Source organism: Bos mutus, chromosome 7, assembly GCF_027580195.1.
Source record: "Bos mutus isolate GX-2022 chromosome 7, NWIPB_WYAK_1.1, whole genome shotgun sequence".
In the NCBI taxonomy this organism is placed as follows: Eukaryota; Metazoa; Chordata; class Mammalia; order Artiodactyla; family Bovidae; genus Bos; species Bos mutus.
Genome location: NC_091623.1, coordinates 24,485,493 through 24,512,639, shown reverse-complemented (window position 1 = coordinate 24,512,639; position 27,147 = coordinate 24,485,493). Strand labels below are relative to the sequence as shown.

At 38.4% G+C, this 27,147-nt stretch overlaps 1 protein-coding gene across 4 annotated transcripts in view; it reads left to right on the top strand.

Moving 5' to 3' along the window:
• The window catches only part of ARB2A (ARB2 cotranscriptional regulator A), a 420,339-nt gene that overhangs the window by 218,441 nt on the left and 174,751 nt on the right, over window positions 1-27,147 (top strand). For all 4 annotated transcript variants that reach the window (XM_070373131.1, XM_070373133.1, XM_005893847.2 and 1 more), the window contains one exon: window positions 14,888-15,007. In XM_070373131.1, coding sequence (XP_070229232.1) covers window positions 14,888-15,007 — 120 coding nt within the window. The remainder of the gene's footprint in view (window positions 1-14,887; window positions 15,008-27,147) is intronic.

The following is a 27,147-nucleotide window of genomic DNA, read 5'->3' as shown; positions in this document are numbered from 1 at the left end:
TTATGAATTTCTTTCTGTTTTTTGAATTTCTGATATTTATAACTATAATTTATTAAGGCTTCCCTGGTGGCTCAGGCGGTAAAGTGTCTGTCTGCAGTGCAGGAGACCGGGTTCAATCTCTGGGTTGGGAAGATCCCCTGGAGAACAAAATGGCAACCCACTCCAGTATTCTAGCCTGGAAAATCCCATGGACGGAGAAGCCTGGTAGGCTACTGTCCATGGGGTCACAAAGAGTCAGACACAACTGAGCGACTTTACTCATCACTCATAATTTATTAAGTATAGCCATATTGACAAGTAAGGTAGGCTTGAATCTGTCTCCAAGAATGATGGCTGTCAATAATAATAATATCGTAACACCTAAAAGGCAGGAAAAAAATTGAGTAGCTTCAAGATCTCTCTAGTTTATGGTTTCTTCTGTTTATTTTCATTATGTTTAAGGTAGAATCATATGAAATTGCCATTTTTAAGGTCAAAAATATCTAATGTTGGTAACTTCATATGGTTCCGTTTACTATTTAAAGACAAAATAATGGTCCTTTATTTTGAAGATGTTTTCATTAGGTGTATGCTGTAAATCAGTTTTGTGCATGTGCATATACTCCTAGTCTTTTAATCATCATTAAACACAAATGCCTATACTTTCAGAAAGATAACCCATTTAAAATATGCCAAAATGAAGATGAATTTTTAATTCAAAGTGTTTAGCTGGGTTAAGATAAAATTAATTCCATATGATATTATAAAATATATTTTATGCATAACTGTTCTTACAAATGTTTTGTTCTGTACTAATGTACAATTTATACTCTTTTCCCCCAAATTTTAAAGCTGAACCATATGATATTCTTCTATGCGTCTCCCTGAATTAGGGCCGTGTGGTATTTGTGTTACATTTCTTCCGGAAGCATACCCTACTGGCCGATTCCTAAAAATATAAATTTTGTTTTATCTTGTACCTGTGGATTGCTTGGGTGCAAGGAGGTATAACTTAACATTTTTCATCCTCGTAAATCCCTCTGACTTGGATACCTGCTTCCCATTTGGATTTTATTGAGCCATATTTTACCTAATGAGGTCTTAGCTTTTTAAAAAGAAATAACTTTGATTTGTAAATTTTGTCATAAAAAAGTGTGGATTTTATATTAGTGTTCTTTCTCCAGCTGATGTCTCCAGTGTAAATAGCAGATCAGCGGTAGTGCTAAGGGCAGCTAGTGAAGGGTGTGTGTGTGTGTGTGTGTGTGTGTGACATATGCAGCACAGCCGGAGTTAATGACATAGGGGTGTGCTGGTTTACAGTGAAAAATGCTAGACTTTATTATTCACAGAGTAGCTCTCTTAGTAGATGTGCTTATTTACCACTGTAATCACAGAAATATTTATATGAAGTAAAACAAAATAATCTTGAAGTTTGGATTTTAAAATTGGATGATTTTTTAAAAAAACCTGAAATTTATTCAATTTTCATTTTACTTTCCAAAAATCAGTTATAAGTTTAAGATATATCCTATAGGAGCATTCATTTTATAACTTCATAGCAACAGGTTAGCTGAAGAGAAATCTGTCAAATTTGGCAGTGGTTCAGAAAATATGTGAACCTGTCACTGTAAGCAGTCTCAAAGGGCGAAATACTTTACAGGAGCTAATTAACCTTAGAAAATAATTACACAAATATGCAAATGTTGTTTAGATAATTCCATGTGTTATCAGCTCAGGTAGTCCATCATAAATGCAGACCCTGCAATGCCTAGGTAGTAGAATCTGGCATAGTTGATAAGGCTTTGGTTACTGTATCACTTCTGTTTGGCATTTAAGAATTAATGATGGCAAGAGTGCGTCAGGAAATTCAACCTGTACTCTGAATACTGCTGAGTTCCGCAGTGTAAATATTCTATGCATTCTGCCACTGGCAAATTCTAATTAATGGATTTACTTTTGTCTTTTCGTGCACTTTGTACATTTGCATATTCTAAAATCATCCAGCTTGAAGTACAATACAAAATGCACTCTGATATGAAATTCATGGAGAAACCTGTAAAGCAGATTTAGTATGTTTGCATTTCTGTAATTGAAGCATATTAGAAAGTCTTTCCTATTGAAATCTGTTTAGCTTCAAAGTGCACTCCTGGTAGTATACACTGTCTGGATTATGGTTTATAAATATATAATGATTGTGGACATGGTGTGGGAAGCGGGTTGGAATGATACAAATGTGCCTTGGAACAGCACCGCCTTATTTATAAAATGGAGTTTTCGTAATGTAATCTGTCAGAAATGTGTATTAAAAACTGCTCTAAGTTATTAGTTCCTGTGCTACCATTGTTGTATAAAACTGCTGCGGGAGGCAGCACGTGTTTGGCAGAATTTGTTACATCTTTTAAGGATGGGGGACGACAGAGGAGAGATGGCTGGATGGCATCACTGACTCGATGGACGTGAGTCTGAGTGAACTCCAGGAGTTGGTGGTGGACGGGGAGGCCTGGCGTGCTGTGATTCATGGGGTCACAAAGAGTCGGACGCGACTGAACTGAACTGATAAGGATGAGGATATGACTCCACTAAACACTGAATAGTAAAAAAAAAAAAAAAAAAGCCATAAATTTGTGAAAGTCTTGGGGAACAGTCACATAAGAAAGCCAGATTTTTTAATAGCTAAGGTTTATCTCCTTTATTATTTATCTTTAAAAATAATATTTTGAATTAAGCTGTTTAATTGTCTGTCACGTGCCCTTCAAATGTGAATCTCACGTAGTGTCAGCTTTCTCTCGGCAGTTCAAGGCCACTGTTGCTCCTGTGAGTCATGGTGCTTTAGATGCGGTCCTGCCCCTCACGGTGCTCACTGACAGAGCTGGTAGACTTCGTCTCCTTGCACTATAAGTGCTCTTCCAGTTTCTGTGGGTTTTCTGTTTTTGCAGCCATCACTTTTTGCTCTTGCACCTGTTTGAAACAACCCCTTTGATTTGCAGCTTGTAAATGTGCAGTGGGTTCAGTACAGATGTTAGAATTTATTAGATGTGGAGCTCCCACTCAGAGGCTTGTACCTCTAAGAAGCCAGCTCTAGTTCTTCAGTATGATTTCTGATTTGTTGTTGTTGTTGTTGTTTACTTGCTTTATTATAAAAGGCATTCTTTTTGTACTAGCTTTGGAAAGTCCAGAAAGATCTAAAGGAGCTAAGAATAGAAAATATTCACAATCCTGCCATCCATAAGAAGCTGCTTTTAATCTTTTTGACTCTATCTAGTCTTTTTCAAGCCTTTTTACAACAGTGAAAACTATACCACCTATAAAATTAGATGAACTGCATGTATTATTTTATAATCTCATTGAATAGCTATATAATATTTCCTTAGAAGTATTAACTTGTTTAAATATTAATTTTTGCATTATTGGATATTTAGGCATCATCCAGATACACTTTCTTCTGTACATGAGGCAATGATGAACATTACCAGACAACCATCATTTGCCACTTTCCAGATTAGTAGAAGCTAGATTCCTGAAATGGAGTTGGAATATTCCTTTAGAAATGCACTTCGTGGTATCATTTGTCAGCAGTATCATTGCCAATAACACTAGCATCATTAGTCATTTATTAAATGTCTATAGCATGTTTTCTAATATATAGACAGAATCTGAAAGAGAATGTATCTTCAAATTGCTCATATTCTAGAAGGAAGAAGTGACATGTCAGGTTAAATAAATAACAGAATAGAGAAGAACCAATGAAATAGTACAGGATTCAGTTTAAGCTTATATAGCTAATAGTGGAACAGACATAAACTTGAGCCAACGGTATTTTACAGTAGTTTTAGACATAGGCAGGATACGACTGAAGTGACTTAGCAGCAGCAGCAGCAGGATAATAATACCTGTAGAGATTAAATACTTTCCATATATTTCTTGTAAGATGCTATCAGTCAAGGGTTAGCAAAATTCTTTCCCTTTCTATATGGGAATCTGACCTTCAGTTAACCTTCTAGCTCTATGTCTCTGGAAGCCTAATAAAGTGGTGTCTTAAGTTGAGTTTCCAAGATAAAAAATTCTTAAGTTGCATGTGGGAAGTTTGTTGGGGAATTCTCTTCGGATCAGCACCTATCAGTTCAGTTCAGTTCACTTGCTCAGTCGGGTCTGACTCTGTGCCACTCCATGGACTGAAGCACACCAGAACTCCCTGTCCATCACCAACTCCCGAAGTTTATTCAAACTCATGTCCATTGAGTCGATGATGCCATCCAACCATCTCATCCTCTGTCATCCCCTTCTTCTCCTGCCTTCGATCTTTCCCAGCATCAGGGTCTTTTCAAATGAGTTAATTCTTCGCATCAGGTGGCCAAAGTATTGGAGTTTCAACTTCAGCATCAGTCCTTCCAATGAATATTCAGGACTGATTTTCTTTAGGATGGACTGGTTGGATCTCCTTGCAACCCAAGGGACTCTCAAGTGTCTTCTCCAGCACCACAGTTCAAAAGCATCAATTCTTCAATGCTCAGCTTTCTTTATAGTCCAACTCTCACATCTATACATGACTACTGGAAAAACCATAGCTTTGAATAGATGGACTTTTGTTGGCAAAGTAATGTCTCCGCTTTTAAATATGCTGTCTAGGTTGGTCATAACTTTCCTTTCATGGTTGCAGTCACCATCTGCAGTGATTTGGGACCCCCAAAAATAAAGTCTCTCACTGTTTACATTGTTTCCCTATCATTTGCCATGAAAAGATGAGACTGGATGCCATGATCTTCATTTTCTGAATGTTGAGTTTTAAGTCAACTTTTTCACCCTCCTCTTTCACTTTCATCAAGAGTCTCTTCAGTTCTTCATTTTCTGCCATAAGAGTTGTGTCATCTGCATATCTTTATTGATATTTCTCCTGGTGATCTTGATTCCAGCTACTGCTTCATCCAGCCTGGCATTTTGCATGGTGTACTCTGCATATAAGTTAAATAAGTAGGGTGACAGTATACAGCCTTGACATACTCCTTTCCCAATTTGGAACCAGTCTGTTGTTCCATATCCAGTTCTAACTGTTACTTTTTGACCTGCATACATATTTCTCAGGAGGAAGGTCAGGTGGTGTGGTATTCCCATGTCTTTTTAAGAATTTTTTTTAAGAATTTTTAAGAATTTTCCACAGTTTATTGTGATGCCAAATTGTGATCCACACAGTCAAAGGCTTTGGCATAGTCAGTAAAGCAGAAGTAGATGTTTTTCTGGAACTCTCTTGCTTTTTCAGTGATTCAGTGAATGTTGGCAATTTGATCTTTGGTTCCTCTGCCTTTTCTAAATCCACCTTGAACATCTCAAAGTTCACGGTTCACATACTGTTGAAGCCTGGCTTGGAGAATTTTGAGCATTACATTGCCAGCATGTGAGATGAGTGCAATTGTACGGTAGTTTAAACATTCTTTGGCATTGCCTTTCTTTGGGATTGGAATGAAAACTAACCTTTTCCAGTCCTGTGGTTACTGCTTAGTTTTCCAACTTCGCTGGCATATTGAGCGCAGCATTTTCACAGCATCATCTTTTAGGATTTGAAATAGCTCAACTGGAACTGCATCATTTCCACTAACTTTGTTCGTAGTGATGCTTCCTAAGGCCCACTTGACTTCGCATTCCAGGATGTCTGGCTCTGGGTGAGTGATCACACCATCGTGGTTATCTGGGTTGTGAAGATCTTTTTGTACAGTTCTGTGTATTCTTGCCACCTCTTCTTAGTGTCTTCTGCTTCTGTTAGGTCCATATCGTTTTTGTCCTGTATTGTGTCCATCTTTGCGTGAAATGTTACCTTGGTATCTCTAATTTTCTTGACAGGATCTCTGGTTTTTCCAATTCTGTTGTTTTCCTCTATTTCTTTGCATTGATAACTGAGGAAGGCTTTCTTATCTCTCCTTGCTATTCTTTGGAACTCTGCATTCATGTGGGTATATCTTTCCTTTTCTCCTTTGCCTTTAGCTTCTCTTCTCTTCTCAGCTATTTGTAAGGCCTCCTCAGACAACCATTTTGCCTTTTTGCATTTCTTTTCCTTGGGGATGGTCTTGATCACTGCCTCCTGCACAATGTCATGAACCTCTGTCCACAGTTCTTCAGGCACTCTGTCTATCAGATCTAATCCCTTGAATCTATTTGTCACTTTCACTGTATAATCGTAAGGGGGTTGATTTAGGTGACACCTGAGTGGTCTAGTGGTTTTCCCTTCTTTCTTCAATTTCAGTCTGCATTTTCCAATAAGGAGTTCATGATCTGAGCCACAGTCAGCAAGAGAATGCACTGGTCATATCAGCACCTATAGGAGAGCAAAAACACAGATTTTGTCTGAAGTTGTTGAACTGCAGTATTGTTACAGCACAGGCCTCACCCACCTTCTTGATGCTCTGGGTCTGGGGTGGCTTTTCAGAGATGTCCTGCCTTGAGGCAAGAGATAGGTCCTTGTAGATCCACATCATCTCAACCAGACTTTGGAGGTAGCTTCCCTTAGAGGTGGGATTGTAACTTTAGGCAAAATAGCTTTGTTTGAGAGCAATCCCTAGAGAGGATCTCACTTAAAGCTATCAGCTGCCAACACTTGTACAGCTCAGGAAATTAGTGCCTGTAACTAAAGGAGGTTCTGGGAAGCATATCACAGCATCCAGTCTAAGTGGCTGGTTGCTGCACAACATTGCCTGTGGAAGAAAATGACCCTGGTTGGTAAATTGCATCTGGATTAGAAGGAATTACGTTGTTGTTTAGTTGCTAAGTCGTGCTGATTCTTTGTGACCCCACGGGCTGTAGTCTACCAGATTCCTCTGCCCGTGAATTTCCCAGGCAAGAATACTGAAGTGTGTTGCCATTTCCTTCTTCAGTGGATCTTCCTGACCCAGGGAACGAACCTATATCTCTTGCTTGGCAGGCTAGATTCTTTACCACTGGGCTGCCAGGAAGCCCAGAAGGAATTATAATAGCCTATGAACACCATAGTTTTGATCTTCCCTGACAGTAGTAACTCCTGTAAGCGCGCAAGTCCCTTGCAGGCAAGGATCCTAAAAGCCACACCTATGGTCTCATTGGAAAAGACCCTGATGCTGGGAGGGATTGGGGGCAGGAGGAGAAGGGGACGACAGAGGATGAGATGGCTGGATGGCATCACCAACTCAATGGACATGAGTTTGGGTAAACTCCGGGAGTTGTTGATGGACAGGGAGGCCTGGCGTGCTGCGATTCATGGGGTCACAAAGAGTCAGACACGACTGAGTGACTGAACTAAAAAAGAAAAACTAAAAAAATGGTGTTTCTAGAGGCATTAGCTTCCATAGATTATGAAACTTTAAGGCAGGATAACTCCTGTCTCTGCCCAAGGTGAGCCTGATTCCCTCATTCCTGAGCAAACACCCCATGGGCCAAACACAGTAACCCCCACAAAGTTCTCTGTTGTGTCTGCTCCAGGAACTGCTGTGGGGCTTCCACTAAAAGGCATACCTGGTGCGCCCCTAATGGCAAACTATGATTCCCTTTCCTGGATCTTTTTGGGTCAATGTATGTCAAGTGTGGCCTAGAATAATCTTGTATAATGGTTTAGTTGTGCCTGTGGATAACCCCCTAAGTGGGTATTATAGGCATTTTTTTTTTCTTCAGTTGAGTCTGGCTTTTTACATCAGGCTTTTAATTTTAGGTTTAAAACTGAATAATAATTTGATGACCTTAAGAGTCAGGCTGAAAATATTGAAATACTCAGGGCACATGATTACTTCAGATTTCTTTTTCCTGCTACTCCTAAACTATTTTAACATATATCATCTCCATAGACTGTGGAAGAAAAAAAATCAACTGTAATACTAATCTCTGCAAACAGTAGTCTTTACATTTGAACAGTGGAAAGAGCTGTTGGTTCTTAAGTCACCTTTAGTCATAGATGGTTCATTTGGACCCGGTTGGCAATTTCCCTTGTATCCTGAGTCACAACGTTTTGTTGATTTTTCCTCTGTAATGACTTAGTCCATCCCTTGCTTCCCATTCACTCTGCCATCAGTCTAAGTAGTGGGATAGTCTACTACTTTATATATGAAATGCTGAACTGCTCCCTTGGAAGTGTTCTCCTGTCTAGTTTTTGCCTAGTCTGAGCTGCATTACCCATGAGATCCCAGACTGTATTTCATGGTAGAGTTTTTGTCTAGGATTTTCAGACTATTCATGTATATTCCAGTTTTTTCTGGAGCATGAATAAGATCCTTGCAAACAGTAAGAAGGAAGGCTGGAAAGGTAGAGTTTAAAGACTTTGACTAAAGAGTTCCAGTTCCAGTTATTTGTTTTGTAGGCCATGGCAACCATTTCGGTAAATGACCTTTAAGACAAGAGAGTGAGTGCATCAGAGCCAGGCTTCAGGAAGATTAATCTGGCAAAAAGTAATTGGAAAGACTAGAAGAAATGAGACTAGTTAAAATTCATTGTTGGAGGCTTGGAATGAGATGGGAATTAAATGGAAGAGACAGATAGACTCTAAACAGTATAAAGGAAGGATTTTTGACTGTGAGAAGAAAGCAGGGAGGACTTCGCTGAGATCAAGTAGTGTGGGTTTATAATAGACCCATTGGACTTGTGTGAAGACAGTCCATCAACAATAGAGAAAGGAATACTCCTCACACACTACATCCTCTCCTGTCTTTGTATGTTAACACACTTATGAAATGCAAACACAGTGAAGGTCAGGATCGTGGCTTGCTTCTTATCATCCTTACATCTCCACTTTTAGCACAGAACCTAGCTGGCGCAGAGTAATCTAACTTCCTATGTGTTTTTAATTCTGTCTCTCTATATAGGAGAATATTTAGGACCATCACAGATATTTAAAATGGTTAGTTCTGCCAACTACCAGCACATAGAAACTCTGTCTTCCTGTTTTGTTTTTACATTTCAGTGTGAGATATAACTAGGGAAATAAGGTGTCTGGGTTTTCTCTAGATTGTCCCAGTTTAGACCTGTTTTCCCAGTACAATTATTAACAATACCTTTCTTCACTCTAAAAGTTTTATAGAATAAATTCTATGGTTACGGTCTATATATGTACAGAAAACTGCTTGGTATGTATTAGTAATTTTAACTATAACTATAAAGAACACACTTGTGTAGCTACCATCCCAGGCAAGAAATAAAATACTGCCAGCCATTAGAAGTCTATTTCCCAATCACAACTGTTTCTCTTCCTTAGAGAAAACCAGTATCCTGATTTTAATAAGAAATATTTTCCTACTTTTTAAACTAATGCATGCTAAATTATTAAGGCCAAGTTCAGTTCAATCACTCAGTTGTGTTCAATCTTTGCCACCCCATGGACTGTAGCATGCCAGGCCTCCCTGTCCATCACCATCTCCTGGAGCTTGCTCAAACTCATGTCCATTGAGTCAGTGATGCCATCCAACCATCTCATCCTCTGTTGTCTCCTTCTCCTCCCACCTCCAATCTTTCCCAGCATCAGGGTCTTTTCCAGTGAATCAGTTTTTCGTATCAGGTGGCCAAAGTATTGGAGTTTCAGCTTCAGCATCAGTCCTTCATGAATGAATGAATATTCAGGACTGATCTCCTTTAGAATGGACTGGTTGGATCTCCTTGCAGTCCAAGGGACTCTCAAGAGTCTTCTCCAACACCACAGTTCAAAAGCATCAATTCTTCAGCGCTCAGCTTTCTTTATAGTCCAACTCTCACATCCATACATGAATACTGGAAAAACCATAGCTTTGACTAGATGGATCTTTGTTGGCAAAGTAATGTCTTTTGCTTTTTAATATGCTGTCTTGTTTGGTCATAACTTTTCTTCCAAGGAGCAAGCGTCTTTTAATTTCATGGCTGCAGTCACTATCTGCAGTGATTTGGGAGCCCCAAAAATAAAGTCTCTCACAGTTTCCACTGTTTCCCCATCTACTTGCCATGAAGTCATGGGACCAGATGCCATGATCTTAGTTTTCTGAATGTCGACTTTTAAGCCAACTTTTTCACCCTCCTCTTTCACTTTCATCAAGAGGCTCTTTAGTTCTTCTTTGCTTTCTGCCATAAGGGTGGTGTCATCTGCATATCTAAGGTTATTGATATTTCTCCTGGCAATCTTGATTCCAGCTTGTGCTTCTTCCAGCCCAGCATTTCGCATGATGTACTCTGAAAGTAAGTTAAACAAACAGAGTGACAATATACAACCTTGACATATTCCTTTCCCGATTTGGAACCAGTCTGTTGTTCCATGTCCAGTTCTCACTGTTGCACTAATCTTGACCAGCATACAGATTTTTCAGGAGGAAGGTCAGGTGGTCTGGTATTCCCATCTCTTAAAGAATTTTCCACAGTTTATTGTGAACCACATAGTCAAAGGCTTTCACATAGTCAATAAAGCAGAAGTAGATGTTTTTCTGGAACTCTCTTGCTTTTTCGATGGTCCAGGGTGTTGGAAATGTGATCTCTGGTTCCGCTGCCTTTTCTAAATCCAACTTGAACATCTGGAAGTTCATGGTTCACATACTGTTGAAGCCTGGCTTAGAGAATTTTGAGTATTACTCAGCTAGCATGTGAGATGAATACAATTGTGTGGTAGTTTGAGCATTCTTTGGCATTGCCTTTCTTTGGGATTGAAATGAAAATTGACTTTTTCCAGTCCTGTTGCTGTTGCTGAGTTTTCCATATTGAGTGCAGCACTTTCACAGCATCATCTTATAGGATTTGAAATAGCTCAGCTGGAATTCCATCACCCCCACTAGCTTTGTTCATAGTGATGCTTCCTAAGGCCCACTTGACTTCTCATTCCAGGCTGTCTGGTTCTGGGTGAGTGATCACACCACCGTGGTTATCTGGGTCATTAAGATTTTTTTTTTTGTATAGTTCTTTGTGTATTCTTGCCACCTCTTCTTAATATCTTCTGCTTCTGTTAAGTCCATACCATTTCTATTCTTAATTGTGCCCATCTTTGCATGAAGTGTTCCCTTGGTATCTCTAGTTTTCTTGAAGAGATCTCTAGTCTTTCCCATTCTATTATTTTCCTCTATTTCTTTGCATTGATAACTGAGGAAGGCTTTCTTATCTCTCCTTGCTATTCTTTGGAACTCTGCATTCACGTGGGTATATCTTTCCTTTTCTCCTTTGCCTTTAGCTTCTCTTCTTTTCTCAGTTATTTGTAAGACCTCCTCAGGCAACCATTTTGCCTTTTTGCATTTCTTTTTCTTGGGGATGATCTTGATCACTGCCTCCTGTATAGTATCACGAACCTCCATTCATAGTTCATCAGGCACTCTATCAGATCTTGGTATATCAAGGTATATCAATCAATCAAGGTATATCAATAGGCAGTCTGTCTACCAGAGCTTGGTATATTAAGGTATATCAATTGATCAAGGTATAGCAATACCTTGAATCTGTTTGTTACTTCCACTGTATAATCGTAAGGCATTTGATTTAGGTTGTACCTTAATGGTCTAGTGGTTTTCCCTACTTTGTTCAATTTCAGTCTGTATTTTGCAATAAGCAGTTCATGATCTGAGCCACAGTCAGCTCCCGGTCTTATTTTTGCTGACTCTACAGAGCTTCTCCATCTTTGGCTGCAAAGAATATAATCAATCTGGTTTCAATATTGACCATCTGGCAGTGTCCATGTGTAGAGTCTTCTCTTATGTTGTTGTAAGAGAGTTTTTGCTATGACCAGTGCATTCTCTTGGCAGAACTCTGTTAGCCTTTGGCATGCTTTGTTTTGTACTCCAAGACCAAATTTGCCTGTTACTCCAGCTCTCTCTTGACTTCCTACTTTTGCATTCCAGTCCCCTATGATGAAAAGGACATCTTTTTTGGGTGTTATTTCTAGAAGGTCTTGTAGGTCTTCATAGAACCGTTCAACTTCAGCTTCTTCAGCATTACTGGTTGGGGCATAGACTTGGATGACTGTGATATTGAATGGTTTACCTTGGAAACAAACAGAGATCATTCTGTCATTTTTGAGATTACATCCAAGTACTGCATTTTGAACTCTTCTGTTGACTATGAGGGCTACTCCACTTCTTTTAAAGGATTCTTGCTTACAATAGTAGATATAATGGTCATCTGAGTTAAATTCGCCCATTCCAGTACATTTTATTTCACTGATTCCTAAAATGTGCAATCTTGCCATCTCCTGTTTGACCACTTCCATTTTACCTTGATTCATAGACCTAACATTCCAGGTTCCTATGCAATATTGTTCTTTCAGCACTGGACTTCACTTCCGTCACCAGTCACATCCACAGCTGGGCACTGTTTTGCTTTGTTTTAAGGCCGGAAGTGCCTACAAAGTCTTCCTTCCCAGTTGTTGTTGAGTCACCAAGTCATGTCCAGCTCTTGGCGACCCCATGGACCGCAGCACACCAGGCCTCCCTGTCCCTCACCATCTCCCAGAGTTTTCCCAAGTTCATGCCCATCGTGTCAGTAATGCCATCCAACCATCTCATCCTCTGTCATCCTCTTCTCCTGCTTTCAGTCTTTCCCAGCTTCAGGATCTTTTCCAATGAATCGGCCCATCGCATCAGTTGGCCAAAATATTGGAGCTTCAGCTTCAGCATCAGTCTTTCCAATGAGTATTCAGGGTTAATTTCTTTTAAGATTGACTGGTTTGATCTCCTTGCTGTCCAAGGGACTCTCGAGCACAACAGTTCAAAAGCATCTGTTCTTCAGCGCTCTGACTTCTTTATCATCTAGCTCTCTCAACTGTATGTGACTCCGGGAAAGACTATAGCCTTGACTCTATGGACCTTTGTCAGCAAAGAAGTGTCTTTGCTTTTTAACACACTGTCTAGGTTTGTCATAGCTTTCCTGCCAAGAAGCAACTGTATTCTAACTTCATGCCGGCAGTCACCATCCACAGTGATTTTAGAGCCCAAGAAGAAGAAATTTGTCACTGTTTCCACCCTTTCCGCTTCTGTTTGCCATGAAGCGATGGGGCCAGATGCAGTTATCTTAGTTTGAGTTCTGAAGACACATAGGAATGATTCAGGTGAAGGTGATGGGTTAAGCAAAGGCAGAACATATGGGTCGCTTGCCAAACAATAATATCAAAAGCAGCCCAGAGATAAGAAATGTATGGCACAATTAGGATGTTACAGGATGTTCCCTGCAGTTGGAACACAGAGAGTGTTCTTTCCATTCTCTCTTGGGGAGAAAAGGGTATCTTTTAGATCATCATATTTTGTGCATTCATTTCAAGGCAGAAGCCATATCATGTAAGGCCCTAGTGTCATTCTGAGTTTAAACTTGGTCCTGGAGCTGATGAAAAGACTTTGGAGAGTTCTAAGCAGTGAGTGAGCAAATGGCAACATGTCCATTTTTGAAAAGTTGTTGTCACTACGGAGTTAGGAGAGGGCATTTAAATGGGTAATACCTTCTAGGATGACCCTAGAGGCAGGGAAACTGGACTGAAGATTGTTGCAGTCATCCATTTGTGAAAGGATGAGCTTGGGCTCAGCCAGAGGAAATGAGGATGGAGAGAACTGGTGGCTTTAAGAGAAGGTTGGGGACAATCAAAAGGTTTTTAATTACTGATTTTATGTGGAGTTTGAGAGAGAGAGAAATAGAAGATGATGCTCAGATTTCAGCAGGAGGTAGGGAGCAAAGACAGTGACACAGGTTTAGAGAGGATATTTTTATCAAAGTGTTGAATTGGTTGAGCTTGAAGTATCTGTGGGGCGTTCAAAAGGAAATGACCTTGGGTCTGGAGCTCTGGAGAGAAATATAGGCTGGAGATAGACATTAGGGAATAATAGCTTTTATGGAGCAAGTGAAACCATTCACTGGGACCGTAACATAATATTTTAAAATTTCTGAGATGGAAAAGGTGAATAAATTGTGTTCATCATCTAATATTATGACATTCTTAGGGAATCAGTCTTTCGGTGTTAAAGCATCCCAAGAATTATTCATACAAAATATCTTCCTGATGTCTTAGTTTTATCAGTTTGTACTTTTTTAGCTCTTTGTTTTCCACATTATCTGAATTTTAGGTTTAACCACAAATTGTGTTTGCTATAGAAGTAAACACAATCAATTGAAGTTGTTGTAGAACTTTTGGAATTAAAGCAACATTCATATATTTATTGGACTTGCCTGGTGGCTCAGATGGTAAAGAATCTGCCTGCCATGCGGGAGACCCAGGTTCAATCCTGGGTTGGGAACATCCCCTGGAGAAGGGTATGGCAACCCACTCCAGTACTTTTGCCTGGAGAATCCCCATGGACAGAGGAGCATGCTGCAGTCCAAGGAGTCGCAGAGTCAGACACGACCGAGCAACTAAAGCACACCAGCAACTTAAGGGAAATATAAAAAGTCCCAGTTTATACATTTAGAAATCCTCCCAGTTCTAGAAATAAAATATATGTGGAAAATTGTGTCAGGAAAAGTATTTTTAACAATGTAAATGGAAAATACTTATTGTTAACTTTCTCCTTATTTTCAATTTACAGAGGTACCTAAAATTTTATAAATCAAATAATTTAGATGTATTTATACTCTAAATATTTTCAGATATAAACATAGAAACGCATCTGATATTTCTTAGTGGTCCACTGCCTTAAAAGGCCACTAGAACTTTATCCATGCAATTCTAATGAAGTTAGATATATTTTAATATCTCAGGTAAACCCAGAATGAGCCATTTCCCCTCAAAATGTGCCTATTTTAAATATTTTCTTTCAGAAGCTTAGAGTAGCACTTAAGTTTAGCAATAACTCCCTAATAGCTTAATACTAATTTATTCCCTAATTTGAATTTCCATTGTAGTTCTTTTGTATTGTTATTGTTTGGAATGAGCTATTGCTATCATATTTCTTATGCTGCATAAGCAAGCATATAATTTAATTTTTGATTACCATGATAATAATTAGATGCAGTATGTAATACATGATGTCTGTTTTACTTATAGGAAAATGGCTCTCCTGAAGAACATGCAGTCTATGTGTGGGACCATTTCATAGCCCAGTCTGCAGCTGAGAAGGTATTTTTTGTTGCTCACAGCTATGGAGGACTTGCTTTTGTTGAACTGGTAAGTGCACAGTTAACTCTTATTTTTAATTCGCAAACTCCTTACAGGTTTATCGCCTTCACTCCCATTTTCTTGGTATGGTTACTTGAAATTGTTTTATAAAGGACGAAGATTAAGCATTTGGTGTAATGAATTTCATGTTGTTGCAAAGGAATGTACTTTTATTGTACAGAGCTTTTCATTGCCAATCAGACAACTTTTTGCCTGTTTCTTATTTACATTTCACTTTTTAATTTCTACATTATAGCTCCCCTTTCCATACATTTTATATTTGTGACTCCTGTTTATGTGTACATCGTTGAAGCACTATTATCTGTAAAGTGTTTAAAATTTCTAGAGACTCTTTAACTGACTATACTATCTCTATAAATTAGTACTTGATCAAAATCCATATAATTAGTATTAAAGCTATCAGAAAGATTCTGTTAATCTGCTGTTAAGTGCAACTCCATGCTTAGTCATAAAAATCTCTGCATTTCAAAATAATCCCGTTCTTGCAGTTAAGATATGTGTACATAATCGAAAAATCAGCAAGATTTGGGAATTTGGTGTCTGTTCTACCACAGTCTTACAGTTATCGCACTTTGTGCAGGCGTGAATGATGAATGAGGTACAGTGAGTCCTAAAAATGTGCTCCATGTTCATTACCCCTTATGTCACTGGAAAGTACCATTGCTGTAACACAATGATTTATCTGATACAGTGCATTTGATCATTTTAAGCCCATGTAGCCTCAAGTGGACAATAAAAGCCAGCATGGCATTGATTGTCTGATTTTTAATGTTTCTAAACTTTGCCATGTATTGCTCTTCATCGTGGAAATTATATATCCGTGGTCTTTTCAACTTCCCCACGCCTTACTGCTTACCCATGTGATTTAGATATAAAAATAGTGGTGACACCTGAGAATACTTTAACTGACCTGAATTTACAAATACTGTGCTCTCTTAAGATCTATAAATAACTGAAATCATTCATTTCTTAAATTGATTTCATGTTTACAAATTATATTCAGGTGCTTTTAATTCTGCTGAATTTGTTTACTACAAAATGGATATCTTAGGATCATTCTCTAACATACGAGTTATGATGTCCTTTTTAAAATGTGAATGTTGGCTTTCAAATAGTTCTTTTAACCATTCCGATATATATAAATGCACTTATAGCTGATATATATGTACCTTATGTTTTCTTCCTGTAAGTCATTAAATTACATAAAACATGAAATTTCATGACTTTATAGAATAGCTTTGAATATGTCTGAAGACCTGCAAGACTGTTCAAATTTAAAACTTCTGTGAAACATACGTTTTCCTGATTTTACCTTAAGACAATTAACATCAAATCTGTACATCAGATTTGGAATTTAAGTGAATTTTGGACAGTTTTAAAAAGGAACTTAAGATGCCAGAGTAACAGATGACCTATGCGTCAGTCTTGTTTTGCCTGTCCTTCTTGTCACACACTGGTGGATATTTCTACACTTTTGTTCCACTTTAATATAAAGCACACAGATGTTTCAGAACAAGACTTGACTTCTGACCTTGAGGCTATTAGGGTCAGGGTCCTCAGGGCCTGTGAAATTATCACAAGCTGAGCTAAAGTTTTTCTCCATCACAGGAAGTAACCAGTAAGTAAGAAGTTAAAAAGGAGCTTTGTCAGAGAGACAAGATGGTCTCAGTAAGGGTCAGCTTCTGTAGCCTGCTGTCTCTGCAGGAGGTGCATGCATGGGAGGAGGAATATAATATAACCACTGGCACATCGCATATCTGTCAGGCAACACCAGGACTGAGAAGTCTATTTAATGTAATATACCTTGTTTAGGTTTTAAAGTATTAATGGCGACTATCTTAGCCTCAGATATTTGCTACTTTTTGTCAAGTAACTTTGATAGAGGTATGCAAAGAAGGTATATAGATGGTGGAAGCTAAAGAAAAAGTAGTTTGTGACTTACTGGAAAGAATTCCTCTAAATATATAACTTAGTTTTACATAAATTTTTGACAAAGCTTGATGAGTACATTTAAGGCCATTGTGTTTCTACTTAATTTCAAGAACTTTTGAAAGATAGCATTGACATTACACAAAAAAATTGAAATATGTTTAAACTTTTTTTTTTTGCCTAAAGCTGAATCACATTCTTTCCTGATCTCCCTGTTATTCTTAGAAGAAAACTCATGGTGTTTAAAATGTTGACAAATATTCAGCCTCTCAGTATTTTTCAACGTAAATGTATTATATGAAATTGTTTTACAATGATTGAAATATTTAATATTAACTTTACAAAAAAGTTACTTGTGAACATCTTAAATTATGGTTTAGTTTTCTGTTTCAGTAGTACATTTTACACATCAGACAGTAAATCGTTCGGATTTCAGTAAAGTTTAATTTTGTAAAAAAGTTATCATAAAATTGTATCTCCGATTCAAGATTCTGTACACACACATATACACACACACACACACACACCCCCTTATGGATGGAATGGTCCTAGTTTGTAGCATCACGTTTCAATGCATGGAGATTATTTTCCTACCATCCTCATTCAAGTTCACATTCTTTTTTGGATCATGAATTTTAAGAAAATTTCTTTTAAATATGAACTGTGTGACTAGTACAGTTTTAACATTACATGTAATTACTTTTACTGCTTATTGTTTGAATAATAGTTACTAGTCAGGACCTGTGCTAAAATATATCTTGTCATTTATTAAATTAAATTCTGTGTAATTAGAGTTTAAAATTAAAGGTACTACTAATAGATATCTGAAAAATTACTTTTAAAGTACAGAATAGTTGTAGAGCTTTCATATTTTGCTAATTGTTGTTTTTTAAAATTGAGAACATAATTTATCATTATACCCTATCTTGAAGTGCAGAATTTGCCTGAAGAATCCAGGAGATGGTTAAGAGATTCATTTTCAAAACCAGTGTCCATTTTATGTAGTAAATAATAACAATGAAAAAAATGATTCTAAAAATATGCCTTTCACTTCCTTTATTCCCATCATATGGTAACATCTCAAGTTTCTAATTCTCTAAACTTTCTGCAATCCTAGTAAAACCAGATATTGATAAGACACCTCTGGCAGCAATCCTTGCACTCAGTCTTTAGAGTGAAAGGGAAGAACTGTTTATTTTATGAATTGATATTGAATCTTAAAAATAGTGTGTCTATCCTATGTTATTTTTTCTGTGTATTTAAAATAACACTAATAAAGAGCAATAACATACAAAGTTACTCTTATTAAATCATCACTGTCAAAGCCTTCAATTTCTAATAAATTTTGCTTTATATGTCATAGATAGAAATAGTAGTCCTAATCAACAACTTACCAAATTCTTTTAGAAAAACATCTACAACTAATGCAGCTTACATTTGCCTTATAGTAGTTTTTAAAAGTTTAAACTCATTTGTTAGAAATAAAGTGTCATCAAAACACAGTGCCAGTTTTTAAGCTTTGTCATCCCTTTCACCAACCACTTTATGAAGTGATTGCATTGCTTCCATACTCAGTCATTTCAGAGTGTTTTGCTCTTGTCTTGCCATGGTTAGTTTGACAAAATCAGGCCAGCTTCAATTTTTCTTTTATTTGGAAATGCCAGCTTCCTTGTCAGTGCCCGGTTTCAAATCTTAACTCACCTTCCCTGTTTGCAGTGCCCTATACATCAATTTGCATTCAGATTTCTCTCCTTAGTCAAAGTGAAATCACTGTTTTATAGAACACATTAAACAATTTTAGCAAATGTGTTTCATTAGCTTATTGCATCCTCTCAGTTGATATAAAATTAGTATTTTTCTTATTGCTTTTATTTCCTTTTCCACATCATTAGTGGTATGTTCACAACCACCATTAAAAACATCTCTTAGAAATGTGTGAAAAACTGCTCCTTTTGAAAGTGTATCTCTACCCACTTTTGATTTTGGTTTCTCCATGCTTGTCAGCACTTGATTGGCACCTCACTTGCATGTGAATTAAGGAATGAAGGGAACTCTATTTTCCTGCCATTGTTCCATGCTGGGCTCTCTAGCCTCTAGGCAGCCTAAGCTGACCTTCAGCAGCTGATAGAGGACTATTTTTTGGACTTAGTTGTATGTGGACACTCAAGCTCAGTCTACTCTTAAGAGTTGATCTTTTAAAAATTGCCTAGAGCATAATTTGGATTTACACTGAAAAGAAAAAGGAACAGGACTAAAAGAATTATTTTTTGCCTTTAGTGACATGCATTAACTGTGACTTTAAAGAAGCATCATTTATATTCTATCTACAAAGAACAAAGTAAATTGGTTATAGGTAGCATATCTGCTTAATGTGATCAGTGGAAATACCTAAAATATGGGCTGCTTGGAATCAAGAATTGAGGAGAGGTAGAATACTGGCTTATAAACAAAGAAAAATTGAGCCGTTGGAGTGTCAAAACAATTCAGGCCAAAAACACTTCTTAAAAACCTTTCAAGTTTAAAATGTAAATCAGTAAAAATACATCACTGTAATATAACTTGAATTTCTGCATTGACTGCCTACATGATACAAGTAGCATGTTAATGCGTGGGATGATTACAACTTGTGTATGGAATCTCTATCTTATTTCTCTAGTTGTTTCGTGTGAAAACAATTTAGTTTTTCAATTTTTGTGGGCTCCTTAGAGAGAGACCAGAGGGTGTATTATTTTTGCCTCCTATATTCAATTTTGTTTAATTCTTTGCATATAGTATAGATACTGTCTTTCGATTGATTGTTGATGACAGTAATTTTAGGAGTTAGTTGCAAGAGCCTAAGTAAGATCCAGTGAAAGGCTTTATGAACATAGATGACTAGTAAGGGAGAAGCACACATCAGATGTTAAGGAAAGAAAATCTCCATGACGTAAGGACATTGGATCTGGAAAGCTGAATGAAAACAAAGAGGGATTAATATCTTTCCCGGTGCACACCTCCAGAAGCATGTTGAAGTGGATGTGAAGGGAGATGAAGCACAATAAATAACAAGTAATGAACAGTGATTATGCTCATATGTAGATATTGGGGAAAATATTTGTATATACTGAGTATTTAATAATTATGGCTAATAGAATAAATGAGATATCAAAGGAGTTTCATATACAGATGTGATTTGTTAAGCTTCACAGTAGTTACTTCTGTATTGAGATTTGATTTGTTTTACCTTCTACTCAAATGATTTTCAATAAGTATTAGGAGGTCTAACGGTTGGAACTTCCCTGGTGGCTCAGATGGTAAAGTGTCTGCCTACAACGCGGAAGACCCAGGTTCGATCCCTGGGTCGGAAAGATCTCCTGGAGAAGGAAATGGCAACCCACTTCAGTATTCTTGCCTGGAAGATTCCATGGACAAAGGAGCCTGGTAGGCTACAGTCCATGGGATCGCAGAGTCAGACACGACTGAGCAACTTCAATGTCAATGTCAACGGTTGGAAAGAATGGCTCAATTTGTTAATTTTTGTATTAACTCTTTTCCTTTTGTCCCATATCTAACCAACCAATACATTTTGTCAGGTTTATTTTCTTCTCTCTGAAATATTGATCATGTCTTCTCCTCTATGTGCCCACTGTTGTTAATTCATCATTTCACAGCGGTATCACTGCACTCATACACATTTTTCTACCGGCTCTCTTTTCTCTCCATTCCATCCTGTATACCACACCATGGTTGATATTATTTAAACCCCCTTTCTACCAAACCATTGCAGAATCATAGTAAGAAAGAAAGTGAAGTCGCTCAGTTGTGTCCAACTCTGTGCAACCCCATGGACGGTAGCCTACCAGGCTCCTCTGTCCATGGGATTCTCCAGGCAAGTAAACTGGAGTGGGTTGCCATTACCTTTTCCAGGGGATCTTCCCAACCGAGAGGTCAAACCCAGGTCTCCCACATTGCAGGTGGATGCTTTCCCGTCTGAGCCACCAGGGAAGCCCTCCAGGATCATATTGGCTCCCTATTGTCTCGCCTCACCTATCTTCTCTGTCACTTTAACACCTTCTGTGTAAACTGATTATCTCTTTCCAGCTGTATTTTTCCCAATAGCAACTTTCAGTTCTAGTCTAATTTCTTATTACTACCATTGTTTAGAGTTGACTCATTGGAAAAGACTGTGATGCTGGGAGGGATTGGGGGCAGGAGGAGAAGGGGACGACAGAGGAGGAGATGGCTGGATGGCATCACCGACTCGATGGACGTGAGTCTGAGTGAACTCCGGGAGTTGGTGATGGACAGGGAGGCCTGGCGTGCTGCGATTCATGGGGTCGCAAAGAGTCGGACAGGACTGAGCGACTGATCTGACCTGACCATTGTTTCATCTCTCTGTGCCTCTACCCCAGGCCTCCAAGTTCAGTGTAGTGGAAGAACACGAAACTTGAATGAAGATGACCTGGGCTTGAATCCTAGTTCCGATACCTGCAAATTATAAGTCGGGTCAGATCCGATACGTGTGTCCTTCTCTGTAGGTATCCACTTTTTATAAGCAGAGTTTGAGGGTTAAATCACAAAATTCCTGGTTGCTCTGCTGCTAAGTCGCTTCGGTCATGTCCGACTCTGTATGACTCCATAGACGGCAGCCCACCAGGCTCCCCATCCCTGGGATTCTCCAAGCAAGAACACTGGAGTGGGCTGCCATTGCCTTCTCCAAAATTCCTGGTTATTAGGACTTAAATCATTGTTTATTAAACATGAGTCTAAAGAACCCTCAGTTCAGTTCAGTCGCTCAGTCGTGTCTGACTCTTTGCAACCCCATGAGTCGCAGCATGCCAGGCCTCCCTGTCCATCACCAACTCCCAGAATTCACTCAAACTCATGTCCATCGAATCGGTGATGCCATCCAGCCATCTCATCCTCTGTCATCCCCTTCTCCTCCTGCCCTCAATCCCTCCCAGCATCTAGGTCTTTTCCAATGAGGCAACTCTTTGTATGAGGTAGCCAAAGTACTGGAGTTTCAGCTTTAGCATCATTCCTTCCAAAGAAATCCCAGGGCTGATCTCCTTCAGAATGGACTGCTTGGATCTCCTTGCAGTCCAAGGGACTCTCAAGAGTCTTCTCCAACACCACAGTTCAAAAGCATCAATTCTTCAGCGCTCAGCTTACTTCACAGTCCAACTCTCACATCCATACATGACCACAGGAAAAACCATAGCCTTAACTAGACGGACCTTTGTTGACAAAGTAATGTCTGCTTTTTAATATGCTATCTAGGTTGGTCATAACTTTCCTTCCAAGAAGTAAGTGTCTTGTAATTTCATGGCTGCAATCATCATCTGCAGTGATTTTGGAGCCTGTAAAAAATAAAGTCTGACACTGTTGCCACTGTTTCCCCATCTATTTCCCATGAAGTGATGGGACCAGATGCCATGATCTTAGTTTTCTGAATGTTGAGCTTTAAGCCAACTTTTTCACTCTCCTCTTTCACTTTCATCGAGAGGCTTTTTAGTTCCTCTTCACTTTCTGCCATAAGGGTGGTGTCATCTGCATATCTGAGGTTATTGATATTTCTCCCGGCAATCTTGATTCCAGCTTGTGTTTCTTCCAGCCCAGCGTTTCTCATGATGTCCTCTGCAAATAAGTTAAATAAGCAGGGTGACAATATACAGCCTTGACGAACTCCTTTTCCTATTTGGAACCAGTCTGTTGTTCCATGTCCAGTTCTCACTGTTGCTTTCTGACCTGCATATAGGTTTCTCAAGAGGCAGGTCAGGTGGTCTGGTATTCCCATCTCTTGAAGAATTTTCCACAGTTTATTGTGATCCACACAGTCAAAGGCTTTGGCATAGTCAATAAAGCAGAAATAGATGTTTTTCTGGAACTCTCTTACTTTTTCAATGATCCAGCGGATGTTGGCAATTTGATCTCTGGTTCCTCTGCCTTTGCTAAAGGACCCTAGTATATGCTTATTCTCATTTTTGCTAATGCCATTTCCCCTTCCCAAGTGAAAGAATTTTCCTCCTTACCAGATTTTTCAAAAAGTATTCTCAATTAACCCTCCCTTTTCCTATAATATTTGTATCTTTTACAATTTAATCTTTACTAATTAGTTTTGTTTTTAAATTATCTTTGATCTCTAAATCTTGCCCAAATCATCTGGAAACAGCTTGAGAATAAAGAGTCTAACATAGCTTTTATTCCCCCCATCACACGTTTGGGAAGAATATATAACAACATGTGAAGTCTTGAATACCTGCACAGTTAATTGACTATTTTATAGAGTTTAAGCCTTAACAATAACTCTCTTACTAATTAAACTTATTCATTCTACCCTCCATTTGAATATTGGTTAATTTGGGAATTCTGCCTAATCAGTTCTTTCACTTTGGACAACATTACCCCTTTTGTTCCTGGAGTTTCTTATACAGTTTCCTCTCTGCTGGTGTACCCAAACCACAGGGTGACCAAAAAGGCTGCCTCTCTGTGACTCATTCTTCAAAGTATAGTCTTCTCAATCAAAAAGGAAAGTTATTAAACTAAGTTATTGTCTTTGTTGTTGTTGCTTAGTTGCTAAATCATTTCTGACTCTTTTGCGCCCTGACGGACTTTAGTTACCCACCAGATTCTTCTGTCCATGGGATTTTTCCAGGCAAGAGTCCTGGAGTGGGTTGCCATTTCCTTCCCCAGGAGATCTTCCTGACCCAGGGATCAAACCTGCATCTGCTGCATTGGCAGGCAAATTCTTTCTGTCTTCTCATAATAGTGTAAGGTAGTGTCTGAAATAAGTCTGGGAAACTCTCTACTTTATCATCAGTTGTGAGTCTAAGATTACTTTTTATTTAGTAATTAGTTACTTTTGCTTATTTCCATGTTTAACTTTTTAAAAATTTTGAGATACAATCTCATATCTGCATTGAGACATAATTGAGATTTTTGAGGTTTACTGAGATATATAATTCACATACCAAAAAATTCATTTTTTAAGTATACAGGTCAGCAGTTTGTACCTTCACTATGTAATTTTTAGAACACCAAAAGAAATTCCATACTCATTAGCCATCACTCTCCTACTTAGAATCCCACCAGCAGTATAGGAGGAGTCCGGTTTCTCCATACCCACTAACACTCATCTACTGTCTGTCTTTTTTACTTTTGCAGTGCTAGTTGGGGTGAAATGGTATCTTGCAGCTTTTATTTGCTTTTCTCTATGACTGATAACTTTGAGCATCTTTCAATGTGGTATTAGCCATTTGTATGTTTGTTTTGGAGAAATGGTCAGTTAAAACATTTTGTCCATTTTTTAATTATGTTGTCATTTTACTGTTGAGTCATAAGAGTTCTTTATATATTGTGGACACATGATTCCAGTGGATATCAGGTACGTGATTTGAAATATTTTCTCTCATTCTGTGGGTTTTATTTTCAGTTTCTTCATGATGATCTTTGATGTACAGAAGTGTTTTATTTAGATGAAGTCCAATTTATCTAGTTTTTGTTTTTGTCACTTGAGTTATTTTTTTTCATTGTGTGAAGTAGGAGTCCAGCATAATCCTTTTGGGACTTCCCTGGTGAGTCAGCTAGTAAAGAATCCTCCTGTCAATGCAGGAGACCTGCGTTTGATCTCACTCCAGTATTCTGGAGAATTCCATGGGCAGAGGAGCCTGGCAGAGTACAGTCTGTGCCATCCCAAAGAGCCAGACATGACTGAGTGACTAACACTTTCACTATTGTAAGTGCAGTTGTTTTTTAATTTTGTTTTCAGATTGCTTATTGCCAGGAAATAGAAACACAATTCATTTTTGTGTCTTCATCTTGTATCCCACAACCTTACTGAATTCATTTGTTAATTCTAATTGTGTGTGTTTGTGTGTGTGTGTGTGTGTGTGTGTGTGAATTCCTTAGGGTTTTCTATGTTCAAGATCATATAACCTGTGAATGAAAATAGCTTTATTTCTTCCTTTCAAATTTAGATGTTTGTTTGTTTGTTGCCTAATTGGCCTGTCCAGTATAGTGGTATATAGAAGTAACTTGAGTGGGCCTGCTTTTGTTCCTGATCTTAAGGGGAAATCATTTTTTTTTCATCATTAAGTATGATGTGTCTTGTGATTACTTCCATCCCTGATAGATCATTTCTGCTAAGGACTGAATGTGCTCCTTAATATCTCCCAGTCACAGCAAGATCAGGTTGTTCAGAAGGCAGAAATGGAGAAATTTTTCACTAATCTTTATAGAATCCTTTTGTAGAGTAAAGGATCCTTGTTACCCCATCAGAATTACCTTTGGAGGAGGTTTTTCAATATCCATATAGATAGACTACGTCCGGGTCTTCCTGGCTTGTGTCTGTGCCACTCAGAGATTGGGCATTGTATTGCCTCATTCAACAGAGGCTGCCAGGAAATCACTGTCTGCTGAAATCAGTACAATAACATGTTGAGGAGAACCCAGAAAAACTGACATATTAATTTGTTAGACTAAGTCTTTCTATAAGAAACATTTCTTTTTCCATTGGTTTTATAAAAGATCTTAATGAGAGATTTTGTATTTTACTGCAGAGATGAGAGCATGATTGACTATTGTAAGTCTTTTATAAGAGGGATTATAGAAAGACATATTTCACTTAATAATGGAGCTGTTTTTACTCTTGTTATAGCCTTATGATGATCACTCAATGTAAGCACTCCCCCATATGAGATTCCCAACCACAGTGACACCTCTGATTTGACACCACAAATTGAAATGAGCTCTTAGAAGAAAAAATTTTCAAATCAAAACCATTTAACATCTATCTTAGAAGTTAGACCTCAATTTTTGTTGAATAATTTATTCAGATTAACACAGACAAGTCAAGTAGACTCAGACTTGAAGCATACTAGATTAATGTTAGAGTAAAGCTTGCGAGAACAGGATGGAAGTCAGCTGTGGACAAAGGCTCATTACTAGAGTTCAAGATGGTTTCAAGAAGAGCTAGTTCAGCTGGAGAACTTGAATTTGGAGGGAGCAGCAGTTGAACCAACATTAGGTAGGGATCTGTCGAGCAGTGTGAGTACAGGTTTGAATCAGGAGGCATAATCTGGTTGCAGGGAGCAGAAAATGAAGGCATTGGGTGAGAATTGAGCAAACAGAATGGCATTGGTTCTAAGACTACCTCTTCTCCACAACCAAACTCCACCTCTTTGCCTAACAGGGAAGGAAGAAAAAAAGAAGATGATTCAACACTGGGACAGGATGAATAAATCAACCAAAGTTTAAGGCCTCAACCATTGACTGGGGATTTAGAAACAGGGTCTTCTCTTGAGAAAGAAAGAGGGTCTAGTAGGCAGAAAAATCAGGACAATGAAATGATGAATCAAGGCAGCAGTTCAGTTTATATAACAAGTCAGAATGAGATCGAGTAGAATATTTCGTTCTAAGTTCATGTGGACACACCTTACCCTTGGTAGACTGGTTATCAGGTTTCTGTGGCAATAAAAGACTTAGGGTGGGAAGAGGTACATTTTTCCTGCACTTAGACTGTGAAATGATCACACTGTGGGTCTAAAGCTTTCTCTGGGTCCCAGGAAACAAAGTGATACTACTCCTCTAAGCTCCTGGGATCTTCACTTTTAGAATTGGGACTTTTAACATATATATTAAAAATTATATGAATATATACAATTTTTTCTCACTTCGTATTTTCTGTTGTAAGTTTTCCATACTTTTTCATTGAATGAATTTAGTTCCCAAAAAAGCCCTGCACCTCTGAAGTTTGACTTCATAAAAGTTATTTATTGGAGTTAAGATTGAATATTATGCCCTCAAAATAAGAAGTGGTTCAGAAAACTATCACAGATATTCATTCATTTATTCAGTTGAAATCCCACTCTGTACAAGTACTGGGGAAGCAGATTAGCACCCATGACCCCTAGCTTCAGGAAAGTTATATTCTAAGTGCACCATGTGTGCGTGTGTGCTCAGTCATGTCTGATTCTTTGCAGCTCTGTGGACTGTAGCCACCAGGCTCCTCTGTGTGGTTTTTCAAGCAAGGATACTGGAGTGGGTTGCCATTTCCTCCTCAAGGGGATCTTCCCAACCCAGGGATCGAACATGTGTCTCCTGTATTGACAGGCAGATTCTTTACCACCGCACCACCTGGGGAGCCCTAAATTCTAACTAGGAAACACAATTAAACAAAGAGAATAGTATCATAAGATAATGTGAAGTGAAAGTTTAGCCAC